Genomic DNA, 20,171 nt, shown 5'->3' with positions numbered 1-20,171 from the left:
GTCAGCACATTGCTGACACCCTGGTATAAACGGCTGACATCTGTGATGCGATGTCAGCCGTTTAACCCTTTCCATACCGCGGTCCGTACGGATCGCCGTATGGAAAAGGTTAACAGCTCAGGGAGCTCCCTCTCTCTCCCATCGGGGGGCTGCTGTGCCTTTGCAGCCCCCCGATGGAGAGGGAGAGAGCCCCCAGACAGCCTCCCTCCTTACTCTTCCCCGTCTGCGAAGTTGTGGCCAGAACCAAGTGGGTCTGGGTAAAAAAAAAAGTGAAAACAAGTGAAAAAAAGTAAAAGTCTAAATACACATTTATCAATGATTAAAAATGAAAAAAAAAATATTCCCTACACATGTTTGGTATCGCCGCATCCGTAACGACCTGATCTATAAAACGGTCATGTTACTTTACCCGAACGGTGAACGCCATAAAAATAAAAAATAAAAAACTATGATGAAATTGAAATTTTGCCCACCTTACTTCCCAAAAAAGGTAATAAAAGTGATCAAAAAAGTCGCATGTACGCCAAAATTGTAACAATCAAACCGTCATCTCATCCCGCAAAAATCATACCCTACCCAAGATAATCACCCAAAAACTGAAAAAACTATGGCTCTTAGACTATGGAAACACTAAAACATGATTTTTTTTGTTTCAAAAATGAAATCATTGTGTAAAACTTACATAAATAAAAAAAAGTATACATATTAGGTATCGCCGCATCCGTATCGACCGGCTCTATAAAAATATCACATGACCTAACCCCTCAGGTGACCACCGTAAAAAAATAAAAATAAAAAACGGTGTAAAAAAAGCTATTTTTTGTCATCTTACGTCACAAAAAGTGTAATAGCAAGCGATCAAAAAGTCATATGCACCCCAAAATAGTGCCAATCAAACCATCATCTCATCCCGCAAAAAATGAGACCCTACTTAAGATAATCGCCCAAAAACTGAAAAAACTATGGCTCTTAGACTATGGAGACACTAAAACTTTTTTTTTGTTTTAAAAATGAAATCATTGGGTAAAACTTACATAAATTAAAAGAATTGTATACATATTAGGTATCGCCGTGTCCGTGACAACCTGCTATATAAAATTACCACATAATCTAACCTGTCAGATGAATGTTGTAAATAACAAAAAAATAAAAACGGTGCCAAAAAAGCTATTTCTTGTTACCTTGCCGCACAAAAAGTGTAATATAGAGCAACCAAAAATCATATGTACCCTAAACTAGTACCAACAAAACTGCCACCCTATCCCGTAGTTTCTAAAATGGGGTCACTTTTTGGGAGTTTATACTCTAGGGGTGTATCAGGGGGGCTTCAAATGGGACATGGTGTAAATAAACCAGTCCAGCAAAATGTGCCTTCCAAAAACCGTATGGCATTCCTTTCCTTCTGCGCCCTGCCGTGTGCCCGTACAGCGGTTTACGACCACATATGGGATGTTTCTGTAAACTACAGAATCAGGGCCATAAATAATGAGTTTTGTTTGGCTGTTAACCCTTGCTTTGTAACTGGAAAACAAATATTAAAATGGAAAATCTGCCAAAAAAGTGAAATTTTGAAATTGTATCTCTATTTTCCATTAAATCTTGTGCAACACCTAAAGGGTTAACAAAGTTTGTAAAATCAGTTTTGAATACCTTGAGGGGTGTAGTTTCTTAGATGGGGTCACTTTTTCGGAGTTTATACTCTAGGGTGCATCAGGGGGGCTTCAAATGGGAGATGGTGTCAAAAAACCAGTCCAGCAAAATCTGCCTTCCAAAAACCGCATGGCATTCCTTTCCTTCTGCGCCCTACTGTGTGCCCGTACAGTAGTTTACGACCACATATGGGGTATTTCTGTAAACGGAAGAGTCAGGCAAATAAAGATACAGTCTTGTTTGGCTGTTAACCTTTGCTTTGTTATTGGTAAAAAGGGGTTAAAATGGAAAATTAGGCAAAAAAATGAAATTCTCAAATTTCATCCCCATTTGCCAATAACTCTTGTGCAACACCTAAAGGGTTAACGAAGTTTGTAAAATCAGTTTTGAATACCTTGAAGGGTGTAGTTTATAGAATGGGGTCATTTTTGGGTGGTTTCTATTATGTAAGTCTCGCAAAGTGACTTCAGACCTGTAGTGGTCCCTAAAAATTGGGTTTTTATAAATTTCTGAAAAATTTCAAGATTTGCTTCTAAACTTCTAAGCCTTGTAACATCCCCAAAAAATAAAATATAATTCCCAAAATAATTCAAACATGAAGTAGACATATGGGGAATGTAAAGTGATCACAATTTTTAGGGGTATTACTATATATTACAGAAGTAGAGAAACTGAAATTTTGAAATTTGCACATTTTTCCAAATTCTTGGTAAATTAGGTATTTTTTTATGCAAAAAAAAAATAAAATTTTGACTTCATTTTACCAGTGTCATGAAGTATAATATGTGACGAAAAAAAAAATATCTCAGAATGGCCTGGATAAGTCAAAGCGTTTTAAAGTTATCACCACTTAAAGTGACACTGGTCAGATTTGCAAAAAATGGCCTGGTCCTTAAGGTGAAATAAGGCTGTGTCCCTAAGGAGTTAAGTAATTATGTGGCTGGAGGTAGATTAGACGGTCATTGGATATAAATTTTACTGCAGGCCAGCCCAAAAATTATTCATTCACCAGATAGAAAAATCAGGTGATTATGTGGCTGTAGGTATATTAGACAGTAGAGATGGCCTTGCGGTTCGCCCGGCGGTCGTTTCGCAGCAAACTTTGCGTGTTCGCGATTCGCCGAACATGCAAACATATGGCAATATTTGCGCCCGCCATATTCTTTTCCATTGTAAAGAACTTTGACCCATGACACATCCATCAGGTGGTACAGGACAGCCAATGGAGACATTTCCGCACATGGACACCCCCCCTACCTTATAAATAAACCCGATCTGGCCGCCATTTTACATTCAGTCTTTTGCCAGTGTCGGGAGAGGTTGCTGTGTGGAGCAGGGACAGGCTGTTAGAGACACCAAACGCTAGCTAATAGGGCCACAAAAGTCCTTTTAAGGACTGGTATAGGTGTGCTATCGATAGGTGTGACTTACTGAGGGGCGTGAGATACTTATTATATACTTTCTAACATAGAAAGTATATTATAGTGCATTTGTATTGTGCAGCAGTCGTGTGCGGTTCTGCTGAGATACTGCAGCTATACAGAGGGGAAAACGATATTGGAACCAATAATTTCTACTGGTGTGATATACCTGTTGCCCCCCAAAAGAGGGGATTGAGGCAGGGGTGTGATATACCTTCTTCCACAAATACTGCTCTTCTTTAGGGACTTTGTCACAGGGTCATTTTGAAAATAACAGACAGAGGAAGAAGCAGGCCATTCCGCAGGGGTGGTAGGGGTCGTCGGGCAGGTGCACCAGGCCTGGGCCTTAGTGGGAAGTTACAGAAGGTGCGTGCGATTACGTCAAAGGACGCACCAGACTTGGTTGAGTGGCTCACTCAGCCTTCCGCTTCTGCATCCTCCTCATCCTCTGTATCTGCTCTCTCTTCACTCTCTGCTGTGTGCACCCACAAAGACACCACCACCACCACCACCATATCCCCTCCGCTAGAGTCAGAGGAATTATTTTCCCATCCATTTCCAGACCTAACCGATGTGCAGCCATTCTTGGCATCGGATCAGGAAGAGGAGGTATCAACGGTCGCCACTCAGCATTCTGACGACAGTACCCAGATCAGCCCAAGAAGGGTGGTCCCCGCTGTTGCTGCCTACTCCGAGATCTCTAATGTCAGTGGTGGTGAAGGTGATGATGATGACGTGTCGATGGACGTCACGTGAGTGCCCACAAGAGAGTAAGAGGAGGGGAGTTCAGAGGGAGAGACGGAGCAGCAGATAGGGAGGAGAAGCAGGCAGAGCTTACAGTGCAGGGGAGGCAAAAAGCAGACTGCTAATGCATCAGGAGCGAGCCATCCACCATGCACGGTCACATCTGGCGCTCACATCTGGCGCACATCTGGAAAAGGAGGAGTCAGCCGAGGAGGAGAGGGTGGAGAGAGTAGGAGGAGGAGAAGAAGAGGCAGGCCTGCATGCAATCCGTGGGTTTCATGCTTGATGGCCGTCAGAAGGTTCACCCAGTGGTCAGTAAAAGTTATGTACCTTCCCTGCCCGTGTTTGCTAGATCACGTGTTTGTGGTCAGATGGCACACAGTGTCGGACGCCGGCACATGGCTTCGCAGTGTGGGCTTTTTTTAATGTGTCTGCTGCTGACAATAGTGTTGCCATCTGCAGCCTGTGCTGTCAACACATAGGTCGTGGTAAGCCCAACACTCACCTTGGGACGACCGCCTTAAGAAGGCACCTGGCCTCCCATCACCGAGCCTAGTGGGAGCAACACCGTCAGAACCCACAAAGTCACACTCCCGGCGCTCACCAACCAGCCTCTTCTCCTCTCCCCTCCCCTCCCAGTTATCCTCCACTCCACCTTCCACCGTGCCGTCGTCGCGTTCATCTGGCACAAGGCAGGCTTCCTTGCCCCAAATGTTCAAGCGAAAAAAAAAGATGACGCTGGATAACCCTCTTGCCCAACGGCTGACCGCCGGCTTGTCAGAACAGCTAGCTCGCCAACTACTACTATATAAACTGGTGGACTCGGAGGCCTTTAGAAAATTTGAGGTCATTGGCACACCTCAATGGAAGGTCCCCGGAAGGAAATATTTCTCCCAGAAAAGCATCTCAGAGCTATATGGCCACCTTCAGCGGGAAGTTAATGTATCTCTGGCACACAGTGTCGGTGCCAAGATACATCTGACCACAAACACGTGATCTAGCAAACACGGGCAGGGAAGGTACATAACTTTTACTGCCCACTGGGTGAACCTTCTGAAGACCGTCAAGCATGCAACCCGTGGCACCCATGTGGATTTGGTGTTAACGCCACGAATTGCACGCAGGCCTGCCTCTTCTTCTCCTCCTCCTACTCCATCCTCCGTCTCCTCCTCAGCTGACTCCTCCTTTTACACTGCTACTGTCTCTTCTGCTGCACCCCCCAAGCTCCCCAGAACCTATTCGACGTCCCAGGTGAGATGTTGCCATGCTGTGCTGCGGCTGTTGTGCCTGGAAGCCAAGAGCCACACCGGTCCTGCACTGCTTTCAGCTCTGCGGTCACAGGCAGATCAGTGGCTAACCCCGCTCAATTTGACAGCTGGTAAAGTGGTGTGCGACAACGGTGCCAATCTTCTGAGCGCGCTGAAACAGGGCAAAATGACACACGTGCCATGCATGGCACACATCCTGAACTTAGTCGTGCAGCGATTCGTTGTCAAATACCCCGGGGTCCAGGACGTCTTGCGGCAGGCCAGGAAAATCTCTGGCCATTTTAGAAGATCCTACACGGCCATGGCTCGCCTTGCTGACATTCAGCGGCGACACCACCTACACGTCAGATTTGTGACTGCCCGACGCGATGGAACTCCACCTTGTATATGCTTAATAGGCTGCTCCAGCAGAACCGTACCGTTAACGACTACCTGTACGAACTCTGCGGCAGGACAGGTTCTGGGGAGCTTGGTTTTTTTCACCGCGCCAGTGGCTGCTCATGCGCGATACATGCAGACTTCTGCAGCCATTTGGTGAGATCATCAAACTGGTCAGTCGCAGCCAGGGCGCCATCAGTGACATCGTACCTTACGCCTTCTTTCTGGAGCGTGCATTGCGTCATGTCATTGATCAAGCTGTCGAGGAGCAGGAAGATGAGGAAGTCGCAATGCTGAATGAATTCATGGGGGGGCTACTCCATCTGAGACAAGTCAGCAGGAGTCTGAAGAGGAGTCAGAGGAGGATGGTGCCTGGGAGGAGAAGGAGCAAGAAGAGCAGGCTTTAAACCTTTCAGGGATCCCTGGTGATGTCTGTGGATGGGGGGAGGAGAAAGAGGACGACATTATCCTGGATGATGAGCAGGAGCCAGGCCACTCCACCGCTTCCAATTTAGTGCAAATGGGGGCCTTCACGCTCTAGTGTTTTAAGAGGGACCCCTGTATAAAAAGCATAAAGGGCAAGGACTAGTACTGGGTTGCAACGTACTTAGACCCCCGGTACAAACACAAAATGGCGGAAATCTTACCACCACCACAGAAGGCTGTCAGAATGCAGCACTTCCAGGCCTTGCTTCGAGAAATGCTGCATTCTGCTTTTGTGGGCGCTGGCAGAGGATTTTATGCTCACAGAGAAACAGGTGCGGGTACCAATCCAATAGCGCATGGAAGAATACAGTCGTGGCCAAAAGTTTTGAGAATGACATAAATAATGGAAATTGGAAAAGTTGCTGCTTAAGTTTTTATAATAGCAATTTGCATATACTCCAGAATGTTATGAAGAGTGATCAGATGAATTGCATAGTCCTTCTTTGCCATGAAAATTAACTTAATCCCAAAAAAAACCCCTTTCCACTGCATTTCATTGCTGTCATTAAAGGACCTGCTGAGATCATTTCAGACTGGGGCAAAGTCATATTCTCTGATAAAGCCTCTTTCCGATTGTTTGGGGCATCTGGAAAAAGGCCTGTCCGGAGAAGAAAAGGTGAGCGCTACCATCAGTCCTGTGTCATGCCAGCAGTAAAGCATCCTGAGACCATTTATGTGTGGGGTTGCTTCTCATCCAAGGGAGTGGGCTCACTCACAATTTTGCCCAAAAACACAGCCATGAATAAAGAATGGTACCAAAACACCCTCCAACAGCAACTTCTTCCAACAATCCAACAACAGTTTGGTGAAGAACAATGCATTTTCCAGCACGATGGAGCGCCGTGCCATAAGGCAAAAGTGATAACTAAGTGGCTCGGGGACAAAAACGTTGACATTTTGTGTCCATGGCCTGGAAACTCCCCAGATCTTAATCCCATTGAGAACTTGTGGTCAATCCTCAAGAGGCGGGTGGACAAACAAAAACCCACTAATTCTGACAAACTCCAAGAAGTGATTATGAAAGAATGGGTTGCTATCAGTCAGGAATTGGCCCAGAAGCTGATTGAGAGCATGCCCAGTCGAATTGCAGAGGTCCTGAAAAAGAAGGGCCAACACTGCAAATACTGACTCTTGTGATTGTCGATAAAAGCCTTTGAAACGTATGAAGTGCGTGTAATTATATTTCACTACATCACAGAAACAACTGAAACAAAGATCTAAAAGCAGTTTAGCAGCAAACTTTGTGAAAACTAATATTTGTGTCATTCTCAAAACTTTTGGCCATGACTGTAGGGCTGTTTGAAGATGTGTTGGTCACTTTGGATATGAGATCATTGTTGCAGCCAACCCATCGACAGCCGTCCTCCGGATCCAGCCTCAGGGAATGCCTAGACCGACAGGTGTCCGACTACATCGGGTTAACGGCCGATGTGGACGCTCTGAGAAGCGAGGAACCCCTGGGATACTGGGTGTGCAGGATTGACCTGTGGCCAGAGCTGGCACAATTTGCATGGACCTCTTGGCTTGCCCCTCGTCCAGTGTCTTGTCCGAAAGGATGTTCAGCGCAGCAGGGGGGATCTTGTCCGATAAGCGCATTCGCCTTGCTCACGACAGTGTGGACTACCTCGTATTTTTAAAAATTAATGAGGCATGGACCTCGGAGGAATTCAACACATGTGACGAGTCGACCATGTTTGATTGAATTTCCTCATGACAGCCCACAAATATCCGCCACCACCCAGAACAAATCATGGTCCCTGTCTTAGGTAAATATACTGTAGCGGCATATGTCCGTTGAATGCCTATTTTTTGGGGCCTGTACTGGCCGACAGTTACATATTTATCCTGTGACCGCCTAATGTACCTCCAGCCACAGAATCCTACAAAGTTCTTCGCTGTCAGGTGAACGCCTGTTGGCTAATGTTTAGGGCCTGTACTGGAGTGGCAAGTTCTCACAACAATACTTAGTGCACCAATCACTAATATCCCATGAGACCTTATAAAATGTGAAGTTGTGTGTACCGCGGAAAAATAAATCGCATTATTAGGAATTTTTTTGCAATGACGCTTTTTTTTAAGCGCTCGATCTGCATATACAGCGATTGTTATAACATGCATGTGAAATGTAATCAAATACACGGCTTTAATGTCAAATTACTTACAATGATCAGAAATTCTTCCTAAACGTCGCGAAAATTGTTGCCAACCATCTTTTCTGATCACATCCAACTTCGGTCTGGTGGAAACCCAGTTGCTGTAGTAGGCCGAGCATATATTGCGCATGCGCATAGGTGAAAATTACATTGCTGATATTTTGCATTGAAAAAAAGAATGAATGGAGATCGCAAATTCGAATAATACATCTGGTATGTCACTGTCCATGTTGTGGGACTATTTGTGCACTTCTAGTAGTTATTTGGTGGCTGAAAATATGACCTGAAGGTATTTCAGGTTCGCCTGCCTTTAAAGTGAATGGGGCCCACCACGAGCTTGCCGATGTTCGTCCATCACTACTCATTATTAATCTCATCCTCAATATCATTAATAAATAAATTAAATAATAGGGGTCCCAACCCTGAACCTTGGGGTCACCTATAACCAGGGACCATTCTGAATAGGAATCATCGACCACAACTCTCTGGACACGGTCCTTCAGCCAGTTTTCAATACAATTACAGACTATATTACCTTATTTTTCCACAGTCACCCCTCTGTCCAGGCTTCTACGTACCTCACTATACTTCTATGTATTTCACTATATCCACAGCCACCCCTCTGTCCAGGCTTCTACGTACCTCACTATATCCACAGCCGCCCCTCTGTCCAGGCTTCTACGGACCTCACTATATCCACAGCCACCCCTCTGTCCAGGCTTCTACGGACCTCACTATATCCACAGCCACTCTCTGTCCAGGCTTCTACGGACCTCATGGGTGGATTGGCCTTAGACCTTACAGGGAAATGTCCTAATTGGTCTATGCCCATGGTGCAACCCAAGTCCCCTGCTCTGCTGCTGGCCAGGTCCATACGGAGCTCTCAGCAGTAATTAATGCTGTGAGAGTCAGAAACTCATGTACCTAGCCAGCGACCACACATGTCCACTGAATTCAACTGCTGTGGCTAACATCTCATCTCCTAAGCCCCTGCTCCATATCTAAATCAGAGACAACTGGATAGAAAATGGCATCTATTGATGGCCACAACAGAAATACAGATTTTGGGGCAATATATTGTGCTGATCTGTGGTATATGGTTAGTCTGACAACTTCTGTCCTTGGTAAACCCATGCTGGTCATCACTTATGATATTACTAACAGTCACATACTCCTGTATATAGTCCCTTAAGAGTCCTTCAAACATGTTCTCACCACAGAAGTTAAACTAACTGGTCTATAATTGCTGGTCTATAATTACCTGTGGAGGACCTAGATCTAGGGATTTAGGGGTCATTATTTCAGAAGACATAAAGGTAGGCAGACCATGTCATAGATCAGCAGGAGATGATAGCAGAATGCTGGGGTGTATAGGGAGAGGCATTACCAGTAGACAGAGGGGGGCGCTCATGCCGCTCTACAGAGCACTAGTGAGACCTCATCTGGAGTATTGTGCTCAGTACTGGAGACCATATCTCCAGAAGGATACTGATACTTTGGAGAGAGTTCAGAGAAGAGCTACTAAACTGGTCCATGGATTGCAGGATAAAACTTACCAGGAAAGATTAAAGGACCTTAACATGTAGAGCTTGGAAGAAAGACGAGACAGAGGGGAGATGATAGAAACTGCTAAATACATAAAGGGAATCAACAAGGTAAAGGAGGAGAGGAGATTTACAAGAAGAAAAACTGTTACAAGAGAACATAGTGTTAAATTAGAGGGGCAAAGGTTTAAAAGTAATATCAGGAAGTATTACTGAGAGAGTAGTGGATGCATGGAATAGCCTTCCTGCAGAAGTGGTAGCTGCAAATACAGTGAAGGGGTTTAAGCATGCATGGGATAGGCATAAGGCCATCCTCCATATAAGTTAGGGCCGGGGGCTATCCATAGTACTCAGTATATTGGGCAGACTAGATGGGCCAAATGGTTCTTATCTGCCGACACAGTCTAGGTTTCTATCTTTTTCTTCTTTTGTATATACAGAGCTAAAAAAACTATTTAGTAACTCTGCCTTTTCCTTATCTTGAGTGACTACCCTTCTGACCTTGTTTTTTTTTAGCATTTATATATTTAAATAATTTTTGGGGATTTATTTTGCTCTATTTGCTACCTGCTGTTTCTTTTGTATTTTTGCAGATTTTTTATTTTTATTTTTACAGATTTCATCAATCCCCTTGTAAATTTCAAAGGCTACAGTTGACTCCTCAGATTTGTATTTTTTAAATGCCCTTTTTATGTGATTCATTGCCCTTTTTACAATATCTATAAGCCATGTGTGTGTTGGGGGGGGGGGATTTTAACCGCTTAGACTTGTCACCTACAGAAAAAAAATTTGCAGTGTAATTTCTCAGTGTGGATTTAAAGCTCTCCCGTTTATCCTCAGTATTATCATGTGCCAGTATCTGCTCCCAGTCTGTGCCCTGAAATTCTGCCTTCAACCCAGGGAAACTGGCTTTTTTTAAATTCAGTGTTTTTGCTCTCACAGCCAGAGTTTGCATCTTATAGTTCAAGGGGAATATAATTATATTGTGGTCACTATTACCTAGTATTTCTCGACCAGTAACATTTCCAACGAGCTCTGCATCATTAGAAATGACCAGATACAGCAGAGCATCGCCCCTGGACGGGTCTTCTATAAACTAGACCATAAAGGTGAGGAATTGTCTCCCATTATGATGACTGCACCCACCTATGTCTCCTGTTCTATTTGGTTATACAGTTGAACTTCTATCTCCTCAGTGATGTTCGGGGTCTATAGATTACATCAAGTATTATTTTTCAATGTTTATCTCCCTTTGTAATTCCATCCATAAGGTTTCAGCATCCTCACCATCCTCACCCACAATTGCATCTTTCACACTCTCCTTCATATCACTTCTCACATACAGGCACACGCCATCTCCTTTTAGCCATGTCTTTCCTAAAGAGTGTAACACCCTGAATATTAACAGCCCAGTCATGTGAAGAGTCAACCATGTCTCAGCCCCACCAACTACATCTGTGTATTCCTCTAGTACCATAGCCTCCAGCTCTCCCATTTTGCTTGCTAGACATCTGGCATTTGTGAACATACATTTTAAGTTACTATACAGTATACAGTTCTCGTAAATGTAATAATATCTGGGATATTTTGGGTACCTTATTTTTATGACCTCCTCCCCCCTCACACATCCGAGATCCTAGTTTAAAGCTCCTCCAGTCTTCTAACCATTTTTCCCCCAGAGCAGCTGCACCCTCCATTAAGGGGCAGCCTGTCCCTACTGTAGACCCTGTAGCCAACAGAGAAGTCATCCCAAACTCTTCTTTCCTGCACCAGCTACTGAGCCACTTATTTAACCCCTAAGCTTCTGCTGTCTCTCTAGTGACACTCGTGGCACTGGTAGTATTTCTGAAAACAGCTTGTCTCCTAGTTCCCTAAAATCATTTTTAAGGCCATTCCATCTCCCCCTGACTTTGTCATTGATACCAATATGGACCATGAGTGCCGGGTCTTCCCAGCCCCTCCCAGCAATCTATGCGAGCCGCAAAATGCCGAACCCGAGCACTCGGAAGACAACAAACTGTTCGGCCACATATGACCCTGTCTGTCCACCGAATAATGGAGGTCCTACAACCAGCATGTGCCTGACCTTTGCTGCACTCTTCCCATCCTTCCTACAGGAGTCATACTCTCAGTTGCTAGGAGAAACACCCTGCTGTGGTGTTGCTGGCCCTGGGATTTTGTACCTAATATCAGCCAAACAGGCATATTTAGTAGAACGTTCCAGCTCAGGACTAGCCTCCCTGGGACTTTTCCCTCTACCCTCTTACATAACATTAACAAAACTACCGACCCCTTAGTCCTGATCTTGCCCTCCTCCTCCCACCTCTATTTCAGTGACCCCAGCCAGTGCCTGCTCAGTGAGGTCTAAGCCTCTCTCCAGGTTTCCATTGCTTCTGTGTGTTACAAGCTGCGCATTTAGATCCAGAATCTGGGCTTCCAAATATGCAACATGCGTCTAGTGCAAATGTATTCACCCTGAAATGGCTCTTCAAGGCACGCATACATTGCACAGGACACACACTTAGTAGCATGGTCCATGGAGCACATGTTTAAATGGGGATGAACAGTAAAGAAAAAAAGAAGCAGTAAATATGAATTTAAATGTAGACTGAGTTCACACTTCAATTATTTTGTCAGTTAGTTTCATCAGTTATTGTGAGCCAAAACCAGTAGTGAAGCCTACACATAGTAATGGAAAGATGTAGACCTGTTCTGTGTTTTTGACCTGCACCTGGTTTTGGCTCACAATGACTAATGAAAATAACTGATCAAATAACTGAAGTGTGAACTCAGCCTTACTGCTGTAATTGGGGAACTTGCTAGAATCAAGTAAACAATGCACAAAGAAAATCTGGTTCCTATGTCCTTGCATTGAATGATGCACTTCTCTGTAATTTCAGCACTTCTCTGTAATTGTAATACTTAACTGAGTACTCACAAACCTCACGTGCAGTTTCTCTGGTTTGAAGCTCAAGCAGTGAACACTGCTATTGACAGTTTACTTTGGGATTAATGCAGTATTGGCGCTGGTAATATTTCTGTCTACTGTGTTATTTGTGTTTAAAAACACAGTATCAAAAGGCACTTTTCTTCACTATTAAGTCACATGTTGCAATAGATTATTCATCCCCCAAAAACCACCAATATAACGAAGCAAGAAAAGACTGTAAGATTTCTGAGTACTGTTACAGTAGAATAATTGCTTACTTGTGTCTCTATACTGTATAAAATTGTTTTATGTCAGACACAGCAAAGACCCATCTACACTCAACCATCAACAGTTCCAAACAGAATAGTGTCTCCTTGTTCTACACAAGCATCTCCCTGCCTCGCCTGACTGGCTGATGGAGCTTTTTTTGGGCCTTTGAACCAATCAGGGCAAGCCGCACTCATTTTCTCCCAGGGACATGTGAGCATCCGTCGTCTACATCCTACCGTTTTACTCGATTCTTCCAAAGTGAACTTGAGAAGCTTCAGGTTCAGTTGGCAGACACATTTTTGTGAAATTTACAATGAACTTGTTTAGTTACAAATCGTTTCACCTATACTTAGCTAATACACATTGAAAAAATTGAGTATTGTAACTTTAAATATCGCTGCAAATGGTTGAGCTCAATGACACACTCATATACTGACCCTGTCATGTTCCTAGCTACAGCTTCCCTGGTTTAGATCATATACCGTATAGTACCTATGACACATATCACTATCGTCTCTTCTGATTGGCTGAGGCTGACTGCATTATGGGAAAGCCCGACAGACAGCGCACCACCCTGAGACATGAGATGATCTTTCTTCTCTGCCTGACTGTGCTGCCTTTTGTTCTAGTATACATCGTGTAGTAAAGTGCACGGTAGAGGTATGGTGGGGTGTGTATCTCACCTGGTTGTTGATTTAGCTGGCTGAGAAGTGAAATCCAGAAATGGTATGGCTTCAGCAAGGCATAGTTGCTGGAGCTGTTTTTTATTTAAAGTTTATGGGCTGGATTTCTTTGGACTGGGAGACAGGTTGGTAGTGGGAGTCTTCCAGTCGACACCCCAGTCCATTAGAGGTTCCCTGGCCCCAGGTGAGGCCAGCTGGGTTAATCAAGCTGGGATAAATCAACCCTCAGTGTATGAGTCTGGAGTGAGAGGAAGTGACCCTACAGAGAGGGAAGCCTGAGAGGCTTGTGTGGTCACAGCCAGGTGTGGCTGCTAGACCGTACGGCTTAGTGAAGCCGGATCTCTCCCCTAGACTTGTGTTTGGTGATCTGACCGGTTGAGTGTCGGAACCTGATACCCTGTTTGTGAACTGCGCTCCATAGGTGAGGTAGAGACTCTATGTGTATTAGGAAGTGCCTAGACGGTCAGGGGTTTATTTTGATGTCTATGTTTGTGCAGGTGCTGAAGAGCCAAAATACAGCACCATTTGGACTTGAACCCCGTTGTCAGAAGAGAAGTCTGTGATTGCGACCTCCTGAGAGAGAGCGATCCCTTACAATCAATATGACATGGTCACGGGATCAGGGCATCCAGGTTTTTCCTGAAAATAACTGATTTGAAACCTGTTTTGATTGAATTTATTTAGTTACTTTTGGATATTATTTTGAGACATAAATTTTTTGTTTTTAATGAATGCCTTTTCCGCCATCCCCGGGGGGCGGCAATGGGGGCAACTTGTGCATCCTCATACTGTATGCTAATCACTTCCTGGTCTGTGGAAAAGGGAGAAGATCCAAAAGACTAGTGGATATGGGTCTCATTGTTTACAGATAATCAAAGGCATTCCTGTGCGTCCGTTTTTAAGATTATGTCGTATCTGCTCCAGTAAAGAAAGGTTCAAAGCCCAAGCGTGTGATTGACAGGATAGATTTCACAGAAGAAGTTACTACCAATGAGAAAAAAGAAAGGGGTACTTGGGAGCCAAGGATGCCTCTTGAGATTCCATGTCGGTGAGTAGAGGGAAGGAGGCCTCTGATCTGAAACCAAGACTGATTACCTCATTTTACTCCCAGTGGGGGAAAATGTGTGAGATTCTACAGAATGCCTATACTTCTGTTTGACTAAGATCTAAGAGCATGTTTGTCGGAAGATTCCTTAATTACTTTGAGGAGGTTGTGGAATTTTGGGGATATTTTCATCATCAGTCACTATGTTCCACCCTTGGAGCATATTATGTTTGGCAGTCGAGGCCTGGGATGGGGCTCTTTTGTCTGTGGTAACTGCTCAGTGTCACACCCTGCCCTGTGGGTGTTCTGAGATCTGTCAGAGTTGCTGCAAATTCTCGATCTGACAGTTTGTTTTGTTGTGGGTTAGAAGTGAATCCCACCTCCTCCCAGGTGTTGTTCTGTAGGTAATTGGTGAAGCTATTCCTCCCTCCTCCTCCCACCTCCTCCCTCTCCCCATAGCCTTTGCGGGTTATAGTTCTGCCTTGTGTGAGCTCTGGAAGTTTGGTGGATCGTCTGCTCCAACACATCTCTAGATAAGTCCTTTTCCCTTTTTCCTTCTGTGTCTGTTTTTACTAGGCCTCTAGGGTGACGCTAGCTTCTTCAGTTGTTCAAGGAGCTGGGTGTCTCTTTCCCTCTTCCCTACAGCTGAGGGTTTGGTTCAGTGTGTTATAGTCTTAGGTATGTGGGCATGTGCATATCTACCATCGAGATATGCACATGGGCATAGCAGCTTAGGGAAAGTGTTTTAGGGATTGCTAGAAGGTTACCTCCTTCTTCCCTAGCATTTGGGGCCTAGTCACTTGCTTTGTTTGCGTTGTCATGTTCTGTTTCCTTCCCTTATCTTACCTACTGTGACACTCAGCTTGTAGATATATGGTGAGATACATTGAGTTCTGTGATTCATCTGGGGCACATGAGTACAAGACAGTACATCATATTACATGTAGGACCTCGTCAGTAAGCTTAGGATCCTTATACTTGAACATGCTGGCAGCATTGACAATTGGAGAAGACGTGTTACAACCTATGACCAAACGCTTTAAGGAAGTACATATGTGCAATCAAAAATTCTTCCTAGTTTGGGGGATAGATAGCATGATTTTGGGCTGCAGAGGGGGGATATTAAAAATTACTCCTACAAAATGAGACCAAATGGATCACCATTTTGAAAACAATGTTATCAGCAGGGTTGAATGATGCCATTAGCTTTGAGTCATTTTTGTAATGTCATCTTGCACTATTTTAATATTGGGGCTATTATGTATAATACTCAGTGGAGGTTCTGTGATGTAATATTGCAGTAATATTGGGCTTTTTCTGTCTTGCCCTGCTTTTTTCGCAGTGGTATCTTTTAAATTTTTATGTGATGTGTATTCCAATAAACATTTATACATTATTATTTATTAGTTTGATGTTTCTTTTTTACTTTTTTTTTTTTTTTTTGGGGGGGGGGTTATTGGCGTATTAGTATAGGTTATGTAACTCTTTGAGCTACTGTAGGCCTAATTATGTTTATATGATGTTGTAAGGTTCCTATCGGTAACATTAAAGTGCTGGATGCCATTTTGAGTAATTCATCCTAATCAAATCACGTAAGATTCTGATTCCCTGGTGTAACGGATCTCCTAGCACCCCAACCGGGTACCTCCGTTGATAGAAGCTCCTAGTGCTTCCCGAGGTCTCCAAGCACTCCACTTGACACCGTAAGCGCTGCAGACCCCATGAACCGCCAAAGCTTGGTTGAGGCCTCACCGTCTCCTACCCACCCTGGACCTACGACAAGGCTCCAGGCTCCAGTGGGTGAACCTCTCCTACATCCAGAGAGCAGGAACCAGGAACAAGCTCTTACAAGAGCTAGTAGGTATAGCCAGGGGAGTATAGCAAATCTTCAGCGTATAACAATCCCCAGTGTCGATTAGTTACCCAAACACCAGCCTCAACATGATAAAGAGTAAAACAGGAACTCTTTATTGTGGGCTACCCGCCTGTATTTATGCAGGTCCCCATCTGGTGGACACTCCCCTAGGGGACCAGATGGAGGACTGTGAAACAGGACAGATATGCAGCAATTCTGGATACACAGACACAATACATCCCCACAATGCATCATGGTTTCCTCCTCTCTGCCCTGGAGACACCTGAGGAGTAATTCAATTATCTCTCAGGACAAAGGGAAATTGCCAATACACATGTGGGTACAACAGGACAGAAATCACCATTTAAACATACAATGTCACAACGCTTACAGTAAACACAGACATTTTACATATCCCCAGATAGCTCAAGTCTGAGTGCATATTATTAGGTGAATGGCACTCAGACTACACGAATACAATAAAATTAGCTATCTGGGTACCCTCACATAACATACACTACAATTCCAAAGACAGATATGTCTTTCACACACCTCAAAACCCCACATATTCCCATAATGTATACATCCATGGATAGCTCTGATCTGGGTGAACAATATATCCAAAAATCACCCAGATCCGAGCAGTGGTTCCCGAATTCCATGGAAGTCACATTTGGCCGACCGCAAGCATGGCTTTCCTGCCCAAAACAGTTCCACAGATTTAAGCTGTGCGGCCGGTCTGTCTTCTCCTTTAAAGTTAGTATGGGCCATAATCCTGAGGCAAGAGGCTGGTAGCCAGGCCCCTCCAAAACCCAGTGGCGAGGTTGGTTTCGCCACACCTGGGTATCTGAATCGATTTGCACATCCCTAATATTGACTCATCTAACTTTATCTCATCCTCAGGATCACCCATGGTTTCTACAGCTGAGACCAGAGCAGAAAGTGATGTTTGAAGTCCACACCCTGCAGGAGATGTTGAATTTAACCTTCTATCCAACCTACTTCCTTCTGGTTGGTATTCCAGGACTAGAAGATGCACATATCTGGATATCAATCCCTTTCTGTAGCATCTATATATTTGCTTTGCTGGGAAACATCATGGTGATGGTTGTCATCCTCACATCTCCAAAACTCCACCAGCCTATGTTTATATTCCTCTCCATGTTGGCATTTAATGATGGTCTTCTTTGTACAAGCTTTGCTCCAAAAATTTTGTCCATCTTATGGTTCAATGGCAGAGCCATTAGCTTTAATGGGTGTCTTCTACAGATGTTCTTCATTCACAGCTTCACCAGTATTGAATCAGGTTTTTTGCTTTGCATGGCTTATGACCGCTACATTGCTATATATAAGCCTCTCCAGTATAGCTCCATAATAACCATTAGACTGATAACCCGACTGGTCATTGTGTTTGTGGTCCGGGCAGTTGTTCTGGTCAGTCCTGGTCTTGTTTTAATAAGGAGGTTTCCTGCTTTCAAGACCAACATCATTGCACATTCCTACTGTGAGCACATGGCGGTAGTGAAGCTCGCGGCTGCTGATATCCGGGTGAACAGTATATATGGACTATTCGTGGCTTTCACTGTTGTTGGTGTTGATTTGCTCTTCATCTTTTTTTCATATATCATGATTTTCAATGTCGTCTTCCATCTTCCATCTAAAGAGACTCGTCTGAAAGCATTTAATACATGTACCCCTCATATCTGTGTATTCCTGAGCTTTTACAGCATGGGCTTATTATCTTTCTTATCCCATCGATATGGTGAGAAGATTCCTCTTTATGTCCACATTATCCTCTCTGACAGCTACCTCTTGGTTCCACCCATGCTCAACCCACTTGTCTATGGAATTAAGACAAACGTGATCCGTGAGGAGATTTGGAAAACCATAAAGAATCTGTCATAAGATCTGGAATAGGAATGGGAAAAGTAAACATGTATCAGGTTCTCTTCCTATTAAAAAGAGACATCTAAGAATCTGAAGAAGCGGAAAAGTGAAGTGTGCCTTTTGCGCTGTGGCATTAGAAGAATTTTGATATCTCTTACTTAGTCTAACCAGACTGTCTATTACTCTGCGATTACTCTAGCGTCGCTCTATGGAAGCAGTAGGTTTAAAGAGCACACCAAATGCTTGAAATAACTTCTTTATTAACTTCAACTTTTCTTTTTATATATAACACTGCCGCCTCTGCAGCAGATAGTCCATGTACATAACTCGTGTCGAATAAAGTATCATAAAATGGCGGTATGCATAAGATGGTGGTTCAACTGTTCAATCTTGTCATTCAAGATAAAATATGGATATATTTCTCTCTTGAGTATCTGTACTTTCACTTTAATTTTTTAAAGCGCTTTATGATCTCTCTGAGAGGTATATCTGAGGTTAACCAATAGTTCACTTGCTCTACTTGGCTTGCAGTTTGCTCTATACAATTTCTTATAATCTGGTATGAGCAGTTCGCATTTGTATGCAATTTGTTTGGATTGTATGATTGTATGGCTCAGTACATTGTTTGTATGGTATGTGTAGTTTGCAATTGGTTGAACTGTAAGTAAACACACATATAACTGGTTCAATATACAGTCTAATCACTATATTAACAATATGAACTTATATAACTGTTTTAAATACCTATTTTTGCCTCTCTGCTTCCACAAAACACAGCTCTTAGTGGAGTGATTTCCTGTTCAGCTCCTCTCTCTGGTGAATAATGATTCTAGCAGCTCCTGCTAGGGGAATTTCCCACACAGGCTGTGTGTGAGGCTGGCTGTTATTGGTCAAAACTCCTGCCCAGCAACAACAATTTAACTCTATGCTTTCTGTTGTGTCTGCTGTGTCATTGAGCTTACCATACATGATATAATGATTCTTAAACGCACATTATCTTTTTCTGCTTCTGTGGACACAAAATATAACTATTAAATGACATCCAAACATGAAGTCACAGTAAATAACTCTGCCTTTGTCTTTAACACATAAACATAGAAACTGTATTAAGGTTATTGGCAGGTTTAGCTGTATAAACATACAAGCAATATTAGCAACCTAGGGCAGGTCTTAGCTGGCCAGCTACACTCCCACCAAAATTACTTATAATTCTATGTTCTCAGTAGTAGGACTTAAACATGAATTTGAGGAATTTTCCATCATGTTCTTAACTTCCAAGTTTCTTTTATCACTCTCAAGTAGAACAACTAACTTCTGTATAGGACGTTCCAACTTGAGTTGAGTAGTGAGACGTTTTGAGTCTCCTATTTGTAAAAACACTCTTCTTACTAGTTTGTCTTCATCCTTTTGAACTTCTAGAACTTTGGCCATTTTCCATTGACTTCTAGGTAAATTTTCTTTTTTAACTAACACTATGTCACCAACTTGGACATTTCTTCTGGGTGCTTGCCATTTACTTCTTAACATAAGATTGGCCAAGTTCTATTTCCTCCATCTATTCCAAAACTGATCTGATATTGAACTCTTTGCCATCTTCTTTTAGCATATAAATCCTCTTTGGTGAACTTGGCAGGTGGTGTATGTATGTAATCCTACTTAAGGTGAAGTAGATGGTTGGGAGTTAAAGGGTCCAAACTTGTTGGATCGTTGATGTTATTAACTGTAAGTGGACGACTGTTAACAAAAGACATTACTTCATAGAATAGGGTCCTAAGTGAAGCATCAACTATTCTTCTGTGATCCCTTTTAACACTGAACTTAACACATTTCTTACAGTTCTTGCAAGCTTGCATGTGGA

At 43.4% G+C, this 20,171-nt stretch overlaps 1 protein-coding gene across 1 annotated transcript; it reads left to right on the top strand.

Moving 5' to 3' along the window:
• The first annotated feature begins 17,398 nt into the window (after positions 1-17,398).
• On the top strand, positions 17,399-18,534 carry LOC120994129 (olfactory receptor 52A1-like). The gene is made up of 2 exons (XM_040422585.1): positions 17,399-18,311; positions 18,491-18,534. Exons 1-2 carry the CDS (start codon positions 17,399-17,401, stop codon positions 18,532-18,534), a joined length of 957 nt encoding a protein of 318 aa, XP_040278519.1.
• The last annotated feature ends 1,637 nt before the right edge of the window (positions 18,535-20,171 follow it).

Source organism: Bufo bufo, chromosome 3 (assembly GCF_905171765.1).
Source record: "Bufo bufo chromosome 3, aBufBuf1.1, whole genome shotgun sequence".
NCBI lineage: Eukaryota > Metazoa > Chordata > Amphibia > Anura > Bufonidae > Bufo > Bufo bufo.
Note: the sequence above shows the minus strand (reverse complement) of the source record. Positions and strands in the feature narration are given on the sequence as shown.

Coding starts and splice junctions, on each gene's coding strand:
- LOC120994129 (XM_040422585.1), top strand. CDS start 17,399: ATGTTGAATTTAACCTTCTATCCAACCTACTTCCTTCTGGTTGGTATT. Junction 18,312..18,490: donor CCGTGAGGAGATTTGGAAAA/CCATAAAGAATC, acceptor AACCAGACTGTC/TATTACTCTGCGATTACTCT.